Genomic DNA, 19,410 nt, shown 5'->3' on the forward strand with positions numbered 1-19,410 from the left:
CTTGCTGAAGCCATGTTGGCTGTCTCTTATAATCTCCCTGTGCTCCATATGTTTCGTCTTCTTCCAGGAGGATCTGTTTGTCAGGTGTTGAGTACCTTTGGAATTTCTTCCCATTCCTGTTACTAAGCAACAAATAGTTGGGTGTTTTAGAGCCATCAAGTCTTTTGTAAAAGACAAAAGGTGTGCTTGGGAGGGCACGGTAAGGGAAGAGCTGGCCCTGGGAACACTCTCTCGTGGTTCGGACGCTGAGGGGAGAGGCTGCTTTATTTTCTGCTCTTCGCCTTGGACCAGAGCGAATCCAACTGTGCCCTGTTTTTTCTCTTCTCCTGGCTGGGTGAGCTTTGATTCAACCTTTCTCCTCACGGGGAAGGGCACGTTTTCCCCTGGGCTGCGTTCCCTCGCGGCTGCTGCCGGGAGAGTCCCGCGGCCTCTGCTGCCTGCCCCCGCCCTCTGCCGCACGAGACCGCGGCGTCTGCTGTGACTGCAGAAATCCTCGCTGCCTCGCTAGCCGGGGAGAGAGAGAGAGCCGGCGCCCGCCCCTGCTGCCCTGCTTTCTCGCTGCTCCGAGCTGTTTCGCTGTCCTGCGTGTTTCTCAGCCTGCTCGCCATCGCTGGCTGCCGGATGCTAACCTGACCCTGCGCCACAGCGCCACCTGCAGCCACTCGGGAGTCATCGCACCTGCCCTGCCCGGCCGGGAGCTCAACAGCGCCCCTGCTGCTTGCAACCGTGATTACACCACACGGGAGAAGGCTCAGCAGCTCACAAGTTATCTGCTATTTGGTTTTCTGGTTCTAGTTGTGGTTGCTATTATTGTTATTGTTTGTTTATAGATACTAGTAAAGAACTGATATTCCTTTTTTCCCATACCTTGGCCTGAAAGCCCTTGATTTACAAAATTAAATAATTCGGAGGGAGGGAAAAAAATCACATTCTCTGTTCTAAGGGAGGGTTCAACCTCTCTTGGCAGACACCTGTCTTTCAAACCAAGACACTGTTCCATGATCTTTTAACTAGTGCATTACACAGGAAATAGGGGAATACAGTTTTCTGATGTAGAAAACCTTGTCCTTTAATTCTTATTGTTTTCATTATAAAGATTCTGGATTTCCTTGTCAGATTCAAGGGAGATTTAGCAATTCTTTGTATATATGGTTTAATACATATTTTTGGCATTTTGCAAAAGAAATTATCACCCATGTAATTGTGATGCTAAAATAATTTTAGCATATTTCTAGGTTGTCTTAACATGGAAACAGTTATTTTTAAAACATCCAAAATTATCTAAATGTCTTTCTTCACATTTTACAGAATTCAATTTCCTTCACCCAATTTTAGCTTTTTCTAAGAAAACTAAAATCTCTTCAAAGAAATTGTACTGGCTCCCACTGTCTTTTTCTACCATGATGATAAACTTTTACAAAAAAATTTTGGTTTTCACCTCCATATTACCACATTCTTGTATGTGGGGGGGGGGGAGATGTCAACAAATCAAAATAAGTGTATAGACTCCCCAATATACTCATACATTCATATCACAGTCACTATTTACTTTCCTGTGGTAAAGGAATACAAGAATCTGAAAAAATATGTAAGTTTATGTTTGTTAGTAAGGCTGAGAAACAAAAAGTATGCAGTATGTATAGAAATTTAGCAGCAATCAAAAATACAAAACTATTAATATCAGCTGAAGAAAAACCATTTTGTTTACACATTTCAAGAACGACTAGCACTATTTAAAAACAAACTGAAGATTAAACTTTGAGCCTTACTCCTTTACCTAAAAGTTATATTTAACAGCTTTACCACTATATTTGCAACCATCTTTTTATGCAAACATCTTCAGCCTTTTATTATGGAAAATTCCTAACTACAGGATTTGCAAAGACAGAACAAAGCAAAAGGCAGAAGAAGAAAACATATTAGACACTAACAGATTGGTTAAATTTTTCAATCTCATGAGATGGATCTGCAGAATTGTTATAATAAACTAATTGAGAATAATAGAAATATTTGAAAAGAAATCTAAAGTATATTTTTTATTCAAAGTGTGGGCACTGCTTCTTTCCCACTTTACCTGCTCTTAAATTATTATATCAGGTACACAAATTATAGAAAATTATTTTTAAATGTCAAACCCAGACTATCAAAGAATTATTTGGTTTTTATTTCTACATTTACATTGGGACCTGCAAAATAGACAAATATGTTAAGCTGCATTAACACAATACAGAACCTAGAAAAGAAATGCACTCTACAGTGTGTCATGACACTTAGCCTGACAAAATATAGTGACATAAGATGTAGATTACAAGCAACTAAAATGGAAAGATTACAAGCAAAAAGTAGCAATAAATTAAAACAAACATTTAAAGGCAGGCTAAGCATGCAGAACAAGATAGCGATTTAGCTTTAATGAAAGAAGAGACAACTTACATGGCTGTTGAGAAGAGAGCTTCTGTGAGTAGAAAGACCATCAGACTTTTGAAGTGTCTCAATTGCCATTTCAATCTGATAATAGATGTCATTAGAAAATGACTCAAGACAGTATAAAAGACTAATAAAAAAATCCTGATAGATTGCTTTAAGTTCAACAGAAATATCTAGTTCGGTCACAGCTAAGGGATGTTTTCTACTTTTATATGCCTCATCCTGAAGTCCTCATGAAGGCAAACCGCCTAGTGAAGTCAGGGAGGCATTTTGCTTACATATATACTGCAGGATCCTACTTTCAAAGTCCAATTTACCTTCGTCCCTACTCATGGAATAAGCGAAGTGGATTTACTAGTAAGCTACATTGCAAACAATAAAAATTACTGAACAATCAGTGTTTTGAATAAAAGAAAAAAATCCCAGAATAAAATCCTAAGAAAGCCCTCTGTTTCTTCCGCTAAGTATTTGAGAAAGAACTGTGCACACTCTGAGTGTGAATAAGAAACAAAATTTCTGCTCTCTGCAACCATGGAGTAAAATCTCAGTCATTCAGTAAGTTTTTTGCCATTAACTTAATTGTACAGGATATCACCCCCTACAGCCTGTTAGAGCATTCTTTGAATATTCAGAGCTCTCAAAGTAAATGAAAATTGGAGGTTTACACAGACAGCAAGATCCATACTTAAAAAAAAATTGGATGGGTTCAAAATAATACTTTTAAAGGAAAAAGTATTATAAACCACTAATTATACAGTAATATTACTCCTAATATAAATGAGCAAAGAAAACCATATCCATTCCTATTCTTGATTTCCATATGAATACATATTTTGATTAATTCAATAATGACAGCAATAAAAATAAAATTACAATCTAATTGTAGTTTAGATGCAGAGCTAGAATAGCAAAAACATAGAAAGTCATTGAGACAATGGGATGTACAGTAAAAGAAGGCACATAATGAGCCACATTAAATGGAAAAAACAGAAAAGCAATGGAAAAGCATCTGTACATTTAAAACCACTTATATCCACTGTTGACAGTTTTAAAATAAATCTTCCCTATCCTTCTTTAATTATTACACTATTATCCAAAGAGCTTATGCTGGTAAGTTGCACTACTAAAATGAGTTCACTCAATATACAGCACAAAACTGAGAAATTTTTCAGATTATATTTCACTTAGTGCATAAATAAAATGTGCTTTCCCCTTTTTATAAACTAATCACATAGTATTCTTACTGTAGGAATTCTCAACGAAAAAGGAAGTATTTCTTACAATTCTTTACTATTAGAAATATAAGCTTTTTGATAAAAGCAGACTAGGATCTGGTGAGTATGCAAGAAATATTGCAAAAATAATGTTTGAACACAATTTTTTTCTTGCTTCAGTAGAAACTACTATTAGGTCAAACTATTCAATCAAACAGAAAAGGTCATATTTAAAAGGATACTGTATGCTAAAACTAAAAAGGTTAAGATTTCATACTAAGATCAACTCACTATATAGTACAACCATAGGGTATCCCATTTTAACATAACAATACATAATTTAAATCATAATTCTGAATCTTACTTCACTCTGACTCTTTTCTACAGCAGTACTACAGGGCTGAAGTCCTGCCTCCTGCTGCTTGTTCAAGCTATTACACTACCCTCTCACTTCACTAAGTTTTTGTGACCTGTTCAAAGAACCAATTTTTAAAAATAGTAAATTATTAATATATATATAGACACACATATATATATTCATAGAATCATAAAATCATAGAATGGTTTGGGTTGGAAAGGACCTTAAGGATCATCCAGTTCCAACCCCTCCACCATGGGCAGGGACACTCTCCACTAGACCAGGTTGCTGAGAGCTGCAGCCAACCTGGCCTTGAAAGCTTCCAGGGATGGTGTATCCACAACTTCTCTGGGAAACCTGTGCCAGGGCCTCACCACTCTCACAGTAAAGAATTCTCCCTAATATCTAATCTAAACCTACTCTCATTTTGAAGCCATTCCCCCTTGTCCTGTCACTACATTCTCTTGTAAAAAGTCCCTCTCAACCTTTCTTGTTGGCTCTCTTCAGGTACTGGAAGACTGCAATAAGGTCTCCCCAAAGCCTTCTCTTCTCCAGGCTGAACAACTCCCAACTCTTTCATTCTTTCTTCAGAGGAGAGGTGCTTCAGCCCTCTGATCATCTTGGTGGCCTCCTGGGGGGGGGGTCTCACCAGGGTGGAGTAAAGGGGCAGAATCACCTCCCTTACCCTGCTGACTATGCTGCTTCTGTTGGAGCCCAGGATACCACTGGCTTTCTGGGCTGCAAGCACACATTGCCAGCTCATGTCCAGCCTCTCAACCACCAGCACCCCCAAGTCCTTCTCAGCAGTGCTGCTCTCGATCAGTTCATCCCCCAGTCTATATTAACACCAGGGTTTTCCCTTACCCAGGTGCAGCACCTTGCACTTGGCCTTATTAAATCTTATGATGTTCTCATGGGCCCAGAATTCAAACTTGTCCCGGTCCCTCTGGATGGCATCCCATCCTTCAGGTGTGTCAGCTGTACCACTCAGCTTGGTGTTGTCAGCATACCAATGTTGGAAAATATACCAGTTTAAAAAATTTGTATAACTTTAGTCAAAGGGTTCTGTTTGTCTTTACCCCAGGAAGAGGAACTTTAGGTTTCTTTCCAGGGCATTGTTCTGCCGGGTGAAGTCTAGTGGACACAGCATATCAGCAGACTGGGAGTAACCCAAAAGATAAAGGGCTATCAGAACATCAGCAGGACATCAATGGCTATCTACAAACATCTACCCCAGACGCCACCTCCAGCAGGCGTGAACACATCTGGTCAGGAAATGACTGATAGGAAAATTGAAGAATGAAAAATCTAATTAACATCAGAGGTGAGGAGATTCGGATCCAATAGGAAACTGAATACTGGGGGTTTGCTCAACTTTAGACCAATGAACACTGACCCAATACATTTCTATGTATTTTGACTGTATAAAATACCTGAAAAATCTAGTAAAGTCATGTATCATGGAATGATTCTCTCTGCACACCTGGGCTATGTGTAGATGAGATGATTTCTGTGGTACATTCTGGCCAGAACAGAATCCTGGCCAGATAATAAAGCAATGCCTTGACTCTCTAACACTAAAGATGTTGTTGGAGGGTTTTTGTTTTTCCCGCAGTTTCGGTGACAATTTGGCGACCACAAAGGGACGAATGCTGTTGATCACTCCACAGATACCGGGATCGTGAGGGCCTCCCCATCGCGCACAGAGATTTCATCCAGAGAGACCTCTCGGTCCCCGGAATCCGGTGAGTCCAACACAAGATCCCTGTGGTTTTGATTAAGGCATTACTTTGAGATAAAATACAAGGGTGGTGGTTTAATTAGATAATGAAAAAATCACTTGTGATGCATGCATGCTGTCCGGTTTCTGAGTTTGAGTCTCGGTTGCCTTGGTTATGAGTTTGAGTCTTGGTGCCTGGTTTTCGAGTTCGAGTCTTGGTATACCGGTTTCATGTGTTTCCAAGTTTGAGTCTTGGTTGTCTTGGTTCCGAGTTTGAGTCTCAGAGCCCGCTGTTCGAATTTTAGTCACAGCTGTCTCGGTGCCTGATTTCCAGTGATTCCGAGTTTGAGTCTCGGTTGTCTTGGTTCTGAGTTTGAGTGTCTGTGCCCAGCCGCCACGCGGTTTCGAGTTTGACTCTCGGTGCCTAGCTAAAAATGCAATTGCAAGGTATTTTGGAGTTAAAGTCTCCTACTTCGGTTAAATGCAATTGCAAAGTATTTTGGAGTTCAAGTCTCCTGCCTGAGTTATTGTGATAAGCTTTTTGTGAGCAGAGTTTTGCTCAAAAGCTTTTAAAATTTTTTTATTATGTGTGTGCATGTACGTGTGTGTGCAAATTACCTGTTAACTTGCATTTTGCCAGCATTTAAATCTATGCGATAACAGTAACTAGTTGAGTGTTTAAACATGTTTTGAATGCCTGTTTGTGTGTATGCTGTTTCTCTGTGTGTGCTAATAAGTATAAAACATAACTTTTAAATGTCTGATTTTAGTGTGTGGCAATTGAGTATTGTTTTAGATGCTTTTGGGTGTGTTTGCTTGGCTGAGCTGTTTCAGGCAGCCAGAAGAGTTGCCTTAGAGATGTCAAAACCAAGCTCTGCCTGCTTGCAGAGAAGGGCAACAGAACTGGTTATGTTGCAAAATAAAACTAGCTAGCAGAAAATATAAGAATTTCCAAAGGGGGGTGAAGTAGACAGGAATTCATCCTTCTCCCCTCTCTAACATGTGTTATCATTGTGCAAGTTTGTTTTAATATCATTAACAACTTTGAATGTTCAAGTGTATCCTCATCAGATAAAAAGCTAAATATGTCCAAATGTGAGACAAGGAAACACTCAAGCTACAGAAGCAAAAAAAACCTGCTGACTTCCCTAGCAACTGTGAGATCTACAGCCAGAGACTCCTCTCTTATGTGAATAAAATCAACTCCTGACAAAGAGGAACACGAAAGAACCATATTGGACAATATAATAAACAGTAAATCCGCTAACAGCTGCAATGAAACACAAAGATTCCAAAATGAAACACATTAAATGGTTTATTTTTTTGTATTTTCAGAACAGTGTTACCCACAGAGTTGTTCATGGGTCACTCAGCTACCTTAGCAGAACCTTGTAAATAATTGTAACAGGTATGCCTTCAGATGCAAGAAGGTAAGTAAGCCAGAAAGAAAAGAGTAGTACCTCTTTTTTTTAACACACGCACATAAAACAATGGCCATATTAATAATTAGCTTATAGACAAATCTAAATTTGCAACATTAAGATATAACCATGTGTAAATCAGACAAAAATAATTTTCTTTAAAATGAAAAGGTTTCAAAAGGGTAGCTCGCTAGCCTAACAAGGTGCTAACTGTTGTTGTTAAATGTATATTTGTTTGTCTACTGTTTGGGAATGCTAGGCCCCACAGAAAAAATACTGCCTTTGAGAAATCGCTAGAAATCATGGACCGACCTGCCAGAGCTCTGCAGCTTAAAGATGCTTTTAAATTTAAAATAGCAGTACCATTCATATGAATTCCAGTATGCTTTCCTCTTTCCTTTATGCTGTCTGCTAAAATTACCACCAAAAGGGGAGGGGGGAGAAGATAGTCTAATTAGATCACAAGCAGGGAAAACTAACAATACAAGAGTCCTAGTCAGTTACCATTTTATATGAATTCCAGTATGCTTTCCTCTTTCCTTTCTGCTCTGTTTGCTAAAAAATCCCACCAAAGGGGAGAAAGGTATCCTAATTAAATCACAAATGGGAAAACCTATTAATAGTCCTGATCACTGTCGTGGGCCATGAAGTTGGCTGCCAAAAAAACTGAAAAGATTAATGTCTCTGAGATACTTCGGGATGCCTGTGTGTGTGGTCTATGTGTGGGGAGGGGGCAGGTCAGGCCTTGCCCTGGTGAGACAATGAACTGCTCCTCACCCCACCCCCAGAGCATCCCAGCCCTGCAGTGGGGCCAGTCATGGACACAGCAGAAGCAGTGCTCCACAGAGCTCTAATCCCAGCCCTGCAGTGGTGCTCTCAGTCATGGACACAGCAGAGGCAATGCTCCATTCTCCCCATCCCTGACTCCAGAGAAACCCAGAAAACAAATCCCACTGGGGAGGGAAGGCCCAAGAAGGCCAAAGTAACTAACATTCCTCTTAAAATTTCTATATAACTGCTTTTCCACATAGTCTCTGTCTTTCTTCTTTTCCTTCAAAATATTTCTATATATTCTCTGTCTTTCTCTTCAAAATTTTTAACTAGTATTGGTTGAGTCAATAAATTATGTGGAAGTGACCTTAAAATTCAGGTCACTTCCAAAGGGGGGATTTATTGGAAAATATATCAGTTTAAAAAATTTGTATAACTTTAGTCAAAGGGTTCTGTTTGTCTTTACCCCGGGAAGAGGAATTTTAGGTTTCTTTCCAGGGCATTGTTCGGCCAGGTGAAGTCTGGTGGACACAGCATATCAGCAGACTGGGAGTAACCCAAAAGATAAAGGGCTATCAACAGAACATCAGTGGGACATCAGTGGCTATCTACCAAACATCTACCCCAGATGCCACCTCCAGCAGGGGTGAAGACATCTGGCCCGGGAAAAATTTATAAGAGAATTGAAGAATGAAAAATCTAGTTAACATCAGAGGTGAGGAGATTCGGATCCAATGAGAAACTGAATGTGATTCACAATGACAGTGTGGCTCTGGTAGGGCAAAGCTATTTAATAGATTATGTAAAACATTTAGGTCAAAAATTACAATCAATACGCACTACCGTTGTTAATTGTAAACCCCCACCACCTGATAAACCCTTTCATAATATGAATCCCGGGGATTGGGTTTATGTTAAGTCTCTTTCAGGGAATCCACTCCAGGAAAAGTGGGAAGGACCTTATCAAACGTTGCTGGTGACTCATACAGCAATTAAAGTACAGGGAAAATCGACTTGAATCCATTATACCAGGACCAAACTTGCACCAAGACCAGAGTGGGAGACAAGAAGAACAGGACCTCTGCGCCTTCAAATATGAAAAATCAATACAACATGATCTGGACCATGCTAGTGACACTGGTAATTGGGGCAGGTGCATGAGACCAAAATGCATACCTTTGATTAATGGACAGTTATAAATACAAGCTGCTGCAGTTATGTTGATTTGAATAAACGAATAGAAACAGATTTGCAGACAATTTTGGACAAAATGCAAACATTGCATCAGATCACTTTAGATGACACTTCTTGAGGGTTTAAAGAGGTATGGGACAAACTTATAGCATGGTTACCCAAGTTAACCTGGCTTAAACAATTGTTTGTAATAGTTATTTGTATTGCTGCATTGTTACTTACTGTTTGTATTAGTAGTTATTGTTGTATGATATTATGTACTTGGAATTGCAATGCTTATGCTCAATGGCAAAAGTACAAACTTAGATATAAAATAGAGAAAGGTATTTACTTTCATGACATACAAGATTTGTAAAGAATTACAAATTACAAAAGAAAAGGGGGGGTTGAGAAAGAAGTGGTCAAATAGAAATGATTTAAGGTGAGCTAGAAATTATTAATTTAAGAGAACTAGAAGCTGGATAATAATAATAATAACTTTTGAACTGATTTAGAAGGCCAGAGATTGGATAATGATTTACTAAGATTTGCTTGCTGAAGACAATTTATTATTCGCTTAATGATTTTGTGCCTACCTAGTATCGGGGAGGATAGAGAGAAGAGAGCCAAATAATTGAGAAAAACTACTGAGTGTGACCGAACATCCTGCTCTCGGACCCCAGAACTGGTACAAGTTGGTTCTAAGGCTTGGACTTGGACCAAGAATCAAGGGAGCATGCACAAGAGAACAGGGTGAAGAGTTCATCATGAGGAAGACTACCGATTTTGCCCTCATTAATCATTTGAGACCCTTGCCCACAATTAATCTGTGACACTGTGCTTGCGCAAGCATATTTAAATGAACTATGAACTCATTATAATACGAAGCGGGGATAGGTAATGAATATGTATAGGGGCTTTGTCTAACTTTATGCATATGTAATCTGTAACCTAATATAAACCAAATGAAGTGCTGCTGATGGTGTGCATGCTTTTGGAGGGGCTACCCCCCATGCATCCCAGCTGGAATAAACGCATACCTACTTCATAACTATTTGAGTTGTGGAGTCAATTCCGCGCCTCAGAAACCCCAAATCTATTTGCACTTCAACCATCCTTGTTTCTTTGAGCTTTTGCCCCCTTCCACCACCAGGGCGCCTGTCCAGGGCTGAAGGCTGAACTCTAATTCAAATTCAAATTGTAGCTGACAGCTCAGAGAGGAGTGAATGTAGGTAACAGCTCTGGCCTGATGGCTTATCAGCTAAGATGTACAAGCATGCATTTCGAACCAGCACAGAAACTGCTGAATCACCCCATTAAGGACCTTCACCCTGGAGGGGTCTTTAGGGGTCTCCAAAGACCACCAGGACATACAGAGAATGCATGGTGCACATGCTAATGATATTAATGACTTCCGAGAAATTATTTGTATAACCACTCCTATCCTGGGGAATGTAATGAATATTCATGAATTTTACCTATAACACTGTGTCTTTGGGGGTACTGAGGTGTGTGTGTTTGGTGGAGAAAATTCCCCCACACCCAGTGCATCGAATAAAGCAAATACTCACTTCTCTGACTTGGTCTCTGAAGTGTCTCTGGGCTCGATTGGGGCAAATCAAAACTCATGGCCGCAGATCCAGAGATTTTAAAACCAGAGATCTTAATGATTACTATGATCAGCTTGTCTTATTTTTTTGAATAATGTAGGTCAAGAAGTGTTCATTGCCTCTAAAATTCACCCTTAATTATTTCATTAATATCATGAAGTATTACTGAACTAGAGCAGGTCTTCCAGAAAGACTTTTGATCTATATTTGAAATTAAAAGTATTCATCATAGTCTAGTGTAACTTGTTCCAATAGCAATTATTTTCATTATTAAAAATTTTCTGCAGTATTGCTTGTCTAAATTTTGATGAGTTGCCTTTAGAGCTTTACCTGTGTTGCGGGTTTGGTTTTTTCAGTGAATTTTCTCCCATTTGTTCCCTGATAAGGGGGACGCTGAGAGGAAAGGGCAGTTGATGCCTTATGGGGGGGGGATGAATGATGGGCAATTAAGATACAAAAGAACTGGCCACCGACCCTTGTATTCCACTGAAAGCTTCCAGCGAGGGAGGGTGGGGGTTGGGCACTGGTTTGCTGAGGGGGGAACCGGCTGGGTGGGCTGAGAGCGGGGCAGTGCAGGCGGTTTTTGGTGCTGGACCCTTGCTGCTGGGTAATTCTCCTTGCCGCCCATGGGTGAGCCCGCTACTTTCAGGAGCTGCCAGTTGACAGGGACTTTTCAGCACTCGCTATTGCTGGGAAGACCCTCACCATCTGCCTGGGTGCTTCAGGGGAAACCAGACCCTCCTACACAACTCATCCCTCTCTCCGGAGCTGCTGGTTTGACTGGAACCTCTGCTGTTGCCATCGCCAGGATACCATATCGTGCACATGAGTACCCGGGGAAAACCGAACTCTTCCCCCCCCTTCTCTCTCTCACCAAGGCCACCATTACCCCCCGGGGAGGCTCAGGGCTCGCATCGGCTACCCTCTGAAGCCGCCTGAGCCAACATCGCCCCCTGAAGCCGCGGGGGAGTCACCGCAGCCTCTCTGCCTTGACACGAACCAAACGCGCCCCCTGTCGGTTGTGGTAGTAACTACAACAAAGGGGAAATTGCTTAACGTGTGGGAAAAGGCTGTCATTGGGTGGGGTTTCTTTTTGTTGTTGTTGCTTGTTTTGTCTTGTTTTATATATATATATATATATAGTCTATTAAAGAACTGTTATTCTTTTTCCCATGTCTTTGCCTGAAAACCCTGTAATTTCAAAGTCATAATAATTTGGAGGGAGAGGGTCATCTTTCTATTCCAGGGGGGTTCTTGCCTTCCTTGGCAGACATCTGTCTTTTAAACCAGGACAATCTGCTACTGAAATATCTCTTTACCATCGGGTAACTTTTTCCCATGCAGGGACCTAACCATAGACAAAGCAGCTCTTAACCTTCTCTACCATGTAGTTAATGACTTAACTTGAAGGCAGATTTTCTAGACTATGAATCATTTTTCTGTCTCCTTTTGAAAACTTTTAGCTACTTTTGGGTTCTGTCTCATTCCAATTAATTTTATTTTTAAAAATCCCAAGCTTCTGATAGGCTTGAGCCCTCAGGCTTTCAAATTGTTCTATGTGAAACAGGCCCCTACATGTTGGGGAAGTAACAGCAACTTTAATGGCAAGTTATTCACATGCAGAATCTGTTCCTTCAATCTTTTAAGTTCAAAGTTAGGGCCAGGAACTTAGACTTTAGTTCTGGAAAAGATGTGCATGAACTTAAATTCACCTTCATTCAGAGTTTTTTAATCATATATCCCGAATTAAATAGCAATTATCCCAAATAGTGTTTGGTTTTTTTAAATTGTAGCCTCGACATTTTGGGAAAAATTATGAACATAGGTTGAACATTTGAAATTATATTGTGCACATATAGAGATTAATTAATTACATTCCTCACATTTCTAAGGACAATCAATCAGAAGTTACAGGCCTACTTACAACTGGAATGCTATTTGACAAAAAAATAACACACCCATCTGTTTGAATGTGTGATCAGCCATACATTTCTTCTTCTTGAAAAACCAATTCTATATGGAAAGACATTAAAATGTTTTGACTGATAACTGAAAAAAGTTATCTTTCCCACAGCAGCCCCACCAAAGCATGTTAAACATATCTGCATTACTAATTACTAATACATATAATTATGAGTGTATATATTAATATAAACATGGGTGGGGAAATTACAGCATCATAATAATGGGAATTGTGATTTTAGACTTCTCCATCAGTTCACTCAGTTTGCCTTCTAAAATGCTAATGTATTATCTGCTGTAAGAATAGACTCCGTGGGGTTTAGTTATGGGGATAAAATAGGGACAAGAGATCTCTAAAGATGAGTTTTAGAACGTGAGGGTTTATTGCGAAATGGAGTGGGGGTGAGAGGCCTGTTTGAGCCGCCAGGCGCGGCTCCAAACAGGCCAGCAGAAAGGGAGAGAGAGAGAGAGAGAAAAAAGAGAGCGATTTGCCGTTTACAATACAATAAATTGTCTTCTCTGTTGAATATTCAACTCTTCTTTAACCAATCTAAGACAAACTACAACTCCTACAGCAGTTACATACAACCTATAAGAATCATCACATTACCATACAGGGTCATGTTTCAAACCTTAAAAAAACTGCCTTTTTTGGGATTTCTACCAGGCAGGTAGGGTCTGCTCTGACCTTTGGACCTGCCTGGGCAGAGGGCATTGTTCTATCAAGAGGGGGGATTACCTGCCTTGGCCATACCATTGTTCTCTTAGTTACTTTACAACTCGAATCTTGTTTTCATTTCAATCTCGCTCATATTTTCCATATTCTCATCATCTTTTGCAAGGTCATCATATCTGTAAGGCCTTCCTATTTCATCTTCCCTAACAATCTGCTGTAGTCATTAATGCTTAAGAAGGGTAGAACATTTCTGTGAGTAATAAATTCAAAACTATGATTATTATATATGTCAACTAAATCTTAAAATGTTCAGCTTTTATGTAATCTTATTAACTGTTATTTTAAAGTCTTTTTGTCCATTAACACTTTATCAGATGAACATATACATTAACATCTCAGATATCTCTATGGTATATACATAGAAAAACACTTAAAAATCCTCAATTCACATTGAAAAACTTCCTTCTTAAAACTCAATAGCAAGGAAAACTTACTTTCTTCATGATTCAAGTATTTGACACAAAATACTTGTTCTGAGGAAGTCAAGACAAGGAAAAAAATCTTCAGAAATTTAAGCTCTAAGTTACTGAAATTAACATGGACATCCTCTAATTCATTATTTATATTTGTTTGCCTTTCTAAACCCCTCTTCACTGACAGTAAAACAGACTACTTTTGATGATATCTTAAAGTTTAAGACATCTGCTGCCTCATGTCTAAAAGAAGTCCATGTCTCTACACAGGCACCTATTTTTTAACTTCATCTGCTGCCTTTAATTTTTATCTGCTATATATTTAGCAAATTTTAACTTTATCTGTTTCAAAAATGTTGTCATTGTAGTCTTTAAGTCAAGTGAAATACAAAAGAAGTTGTGAAGAAATTATTAATTCATCAAATGTGTATTAAAAAAATTGAATTCAGTACAGCTAAGTCTTGGATACTAGTGATAACTGTATTTGCTATTATAGCTTTTCCTGGTAACAATTCTTACTTTCTCATTGATAATCCTAAAACAAGGTCTATGCACATCACTATATTAAAGTGTTATATGATAAATGGATGAGAACTCCAGAGTCCTTTCCACTTATATTTCAAAACAGTGCATTCATACAAATGCTACTGTCCTCTGAAGAGGTTTCTCATGCAAGAGACTTGAATTGGGCAGACAAACCTGCCTAGATGCAAAGACTTGAAAATGAAGCATCAGTGACCATATAAAGAGAACTCACAGGTCCAACATCCAGAAAAACGTGAAAGATTCTCTTGAAAGTTCTCACAGACTAAGCAACTGTAGTAGAGCTTTTACTAGGTTGCATTGGATTTTGCTCAAGAGAATGAAAAAGTAATTCAAAGACAGAAGAAAAAAAACACTTGTTTTCAGTTTTTGTGGAAAAAGTTTTGTCCATATACACAAAAAGATCATTAAATATATCTGTGTCCTAGGTTGCAATATAGATGTAGTTTTCTATTACCACCAGCTGTGGGCCGTTAGCTGCTATTACCTGCTAATGACCCACTCCGGATGACAGGCAATGGGCCATCCGTTAGCTATTATCAGCTGCTAATGACCCACCCCGCATGACAGGCAATGGGCCATCAGGGACCCACCGTGTGACTCATGGACTTATCTCATCCCCTTGTGGGATGCTCTGCCCAGGAGGGAGGAACCAGGTGTTCCCACGTGGATATAACCTGGCCTTGGAACTGCCTGAGCTAGCCCTGTCTACTGGGTTCCCAGAGGACCAGAGCTACTACTGGATCTTCTGCTGGAGACTAGACCTTCACAGGATCACCGCTTCAACTGGACTACTTCAGTTGGACTGCTACTACCACCCTAACAGGGTGTTAGGTTGTATCTGACTTTGTCAGTGCTTTTCCTTGTATTATTTCACTTATTTTTAATTTCAATCTTGACTTGTGATCTCCCACTGGTTTGTTTTCAAACCAACACAATCTGATATTTTATAAATGATAACTTTAAAAGAACTCAAGAAAAGCTTTAAAGTATTTATATTGTACTAGATGCACAAATAGCAGGAGGTAGCTCATATTCAAAGGAGAACAAGAGAGAAAATAATTCATTACTGGAACAGTGTTGTCCACTTCAGTAAAAACAGCAATCAAAGAATGAAAATACTGACAATCCACAGACAATCCACAGACAGAGTTAGATATAGTTGTGGTCTCCGCTACTGTATCACTTGTTTTATTTGTTTACCTTCCAAAACAGAGTACTGTAAGTAATATATTTATAATAATTGAGGGGAAGATGGACAAGTTCAAGAAAATAATGGCCTCATACCTTCATACCTTTCCCAGCTGAAATATTTAATTAGTCTGAGGACTTCTTTTCTGTCCCTAATCAGATAGGAAAGCTGGGAGAAATGAATGGGGGCTTTAATTATTGTTTGTTTTCTGATGTTGATGTGAGGGTGTTTCAGATGATATGAGCATCCATTAAATTTCATTAAAATAAACACATCACAGTTGTCTTCAGTACTCTGCATGTGCACAGGGTATGCATATTGACTGATGAAAATAAATATTTCTTATGATCAGAAAACCACATATGGGGCCAACATATGGAGCAGAAGCGTACATAACATCCATGACTTGGTAAAAATTCAAAATGTTTGGTGTTTATACCAGATGACTCCCTTCTCCCTAAGTTCTCAAAAGACAATTCAGTGTCCATTTTTATTTCCTTATTGGATGTTTCAAATGGCTGGTCAATTTATCAATTCCACTCTTTCTCTTCAATACAATCCCTTTCTACAAATCAAAGAGTAGTCTGTATACCTCACCTTTCTCATACACTTGAGATTCTAAACCCCATAGCTGCCCTGTAGTTGATCTGCCAGTTATGGCACAGACTCAGAAATCTCCCCAAAACCTTGGCAAACTTACTTAGGATTTCTAAAACAGGCGCACTCCACTGAACTAAAAAGCATACAGCAAGAGCTGTACACTTTCACAAGAGTTAGTCCCATCAGGAAATCAGGATTGAGAAACAAAACAGAAAGTTCAGATAATTATTTTTTAAAATTCAGAAAAAAATATGACAGAATTTGCAAGAGATTAATTGGCATTTTTTGAACAAACTGTCTATTTAATTAGACATGGTGCTGGTTTTGCCTGAGGTATGGTTAATTTTCTTCCCAGTAGCTGATATGAGGCTGTGTTGTGGATTTCTGCTGAATACAGTGTTGATAATGTAGAGATGTTTTTGTTACTGCTGAGCAGGGCTTACACAGAGCCAAGGCCTTTGCTGCTTTTAATACTGCCAAGCTGTTGAGGAGGCTGGGGATGCATGGGAGGTTGGGAGGAGACACAGCTGGGACAGGTGACCCCAACTGACCAAAGGGATATTCCAGACCACATGACATCATGCTCAGTATATATAATGGGAGGAAGAAGGAGGAAGGGGGACATTTGGAGTGATGGTGTTTGTTTTCCTGAGTCACTGTTATGCATGATGGGGCCCTGCTCTCCTGGAGGTGGCTGAACACCTGCCTGCCCATGGGAAGCAGTGAATGAATTCCTTGTTTTGCTTTGTTTGTGTGAGTGGCTTTTCCTTTCCCTATTAAACTGTCTTTACTTCCAAACTACGAGTTCTAGCTTTTACCCTTTCAATTCTCTCCCTGATCCTGCTGGTGGGGGAGTGAGAGAGTGGCTGCGTGGGGCTTAGTTGCTGGCTTGGCTTAAACCACAACAGACACACAGAAATCCACTACTCTAGAGAAGTGCTAACACCATGCCACTAAGATTTGAACTGTAATGATAGCAGTGGCTAATCATGTTTGACCTACTGTATACATTTTTACAGAAAAAAAGAAAAAGAACAGACAAAAATTCACTTCAAGGATTCAGAGGCATCTCCAATATCAAATTTTGAATACCTCAGAAACAAAATGTCATTGTGTTCCTTTGACCAATTTTTAATAATGAGAATAGTTTTCCATACGAGTGTATTGGGTTTATGTGGAAAGGTTTTAGTAAACCTGGTGGTGCAGGGATGGCATCTGAGAGAAGACGCTAGAAGCTGTTCTCATGTCAGAGACAGTTCCAGCCAGCTCCAAGACAGACCCGCCACTGCCCAAATTTGGGCCAGTGATGTTGCTAGAGCCTCTGTGCAAACATATTTAAGAAGGGGTAAAAAAATTTCTCAATGGCAGCTAGAAGTGAGAATGTGTGAGAAATAAAATTATGCAGCCACTAAGATCGGTAAAGAAAGAGGGGAGAAAGTGCTCCAGGCATCTGAACAGAGATTTCCCTGCAGCCCCTGAAGGTTAACAATGGAGCAGATTTCCACCTGCAGCCTGGGGAGGACACAATGATGGACAAGGTGGATGTGCCCTGAAGGAAACTCCTGGCAGGAATGGTGGCCTTTGGAGAGGAGCCCATGCTGGAGCAGGTTTGTTGGCAGGATCTGTGACCCTGTGGGGGACCCATGCTAGAGCAGGACAAGAGCATGAAGAGGAAGAAAAGGCAGAAACAAAGTGTTATGAACTAACAGCAACCCCCATTCCCTGTCCCCCTGTGCTGCTCTGAGGGAGGAAGTAGAAAAGTTGGGAGCAAAGTTGAGCCTGGGAAGAAGGGAGGGGTGGGTGGAAGGTGTTTTTAGATTTGTTCTTATTTCTCATTATCTTGCTCTGTTTAATTGGCAAAAAATTACAGTAATTTCACCAAGTCAAGCTTGATTTGCCTTTGAAAGTGTGGTGGGTTGACCTTGTCTGGCCTCCAGGTGCCTACCAAGCTGCTCTAACACTCCTCAGCTGGACAGGGGGAGAAAACAAATATGACAAAAAGCTTATGGGTTGAATTAAAGACAGGTAGATCACTCACCAATTATCATCAGAGGCAAAACAGACTGTTGAGGAGTGGGATTGAGAGTGGCTTGGTGGGCACCTGGTGGCTAGGCCAACCCACCACAAAGAGTTATTTCAGAAACAATTTGTTTGTAATGAATACACTAAATATAACATGCTGATATAGGTATGTGATTTACTGAATAAATACATTAGGAGGCAAAACTAGAAACAAAATACTAGTTGCTACAGGGATTTTTAAATTTAATTTTTTAAAGCAATTAAAATTTTTAACACAACAAAATACAATGGCTGAAAGCTAGACAGAAATGAGCAATATAAGCATATGAGGCCAGAGCGTAAATGGTGCAAGTGTGTTTGGCCTTAGTCTCATGGGGATTTTCTGGAAATCCATTGGGGGGTGTATGGGGCTCCCAGGGGCAGAGTAGGAGATATATGTACTTCTGTCTACCGTGCAACACTGAAACTTATCTCTTTTTCTGGGAAGGGATAAAAGCAAGCCATGATTCTTCACAGATATGGAGCAGAATGAATCAGGAGGCAGTCTTGGGGGACAGAGGTTAATGAGAGTACAAGACCCCCCAAATCCTCCTAACTTCCACCCCACTAGTTAATTCATAATTAACCAACATTTTTAACAGTGAGAGTACTTGAACATTTGAATGACTGATTAAACAGATTATTAACCTTCTTATGTTTGGGAACCTAGACTGAATGCCTTTTTTCACCAAACAAGTCACTGTGTTCAGAAGAAGATTTGAATAAAATGTTAGGCCTGTATGATTAAAAGGTCAGACTAGGTGATTTAATTTTCCAATATAACATAAAGATCCAAGTATATCTGATTTTTTAATCTGAAGCAGTTTGTTCATTTTAGGATGAATCCAGCTATAAAAACTGTGCTGCCAATTACCAGAGGGGTGAGAAAAAAGGAAAAAATTCCTTTACCTGGAAAGAGGTTGGCTGTTTGAATAAATAAAATCTTATTTCAAACTACTTTCCAAATCACAACTACTCCAGCTTAAAATAAGGCTATGGAAGCTTACACATTTTGGGGTTTTTTTTCTCTTAAAAGAACTATACTTCCTCCAAAACTATATTATCGGGATTTGACGTTACTATTGGTCCTCCTTATTTGTGGCTGTTATTCTTTTTCTCCCACTCCATTATCAAATGGTTTATTTTAGAAAGGTGCCATGCTTTCTTTTCCATCAGGAGAATGCTTAGCACACTGTACTTAGTACCAGG

The 19,410-nt window shown here is 39.6% G+C and overlaps 1 protein-coding gene and 1 long non-coding RNA gene across 4 annotated transcripts in view; both read right to left on the minus strand.

The window, feature by feature from the left end:
- The window catches only part of LOC146425288 (uncharacterized), a 234,035-nt gene that overhangs the window by 89,632 nt on the left and 124,993 nt on the right, over nt 1–19,410 (minus strand). The gene's annotated exons all lie outside the window — the stretch shown is intronic.
- LOC146425289 (transcription factor RFX3-like) overlaps nt 1–19,410 on the minus strand; it is a 156,851-nt gene that overhangs the window by 59,603 nt on the left and 77,838 nt on the right. For 2 of the 3 annotated variants that reach the window (XM_085041590.1, XM_085041591.1), the window contains one exon: nt 2,434–2,508. The exons of the other annotated variant lie outside the window; for it this stretch is intronic. In XM_085041590.1, coding sequence (XP_084897716.1) covers nt 2,434–2,508 — 75 coding nt within the window. The remainder of the gene's footprint in view (nt 1–2,433; nt 2,509–19,410) is intronic. 3 annotated transcript variants of the gene reach the window in all.

Source organism: Lichenostomus cassidix, chromosome W, assembly GCF_008360975.1.
Source record: "Lichenostomus cassidix isolate B80296 chromosome W, HeHo_3.0, whole genome shotgun sequence".
Taxonomy (NCBI): domain Eukaryota; kingdom Metazoa; phylum Chordata; class Aves; order Passeriformes; family Meliphagidae; genus Lichenostomus; species Lichenostomus cassidix.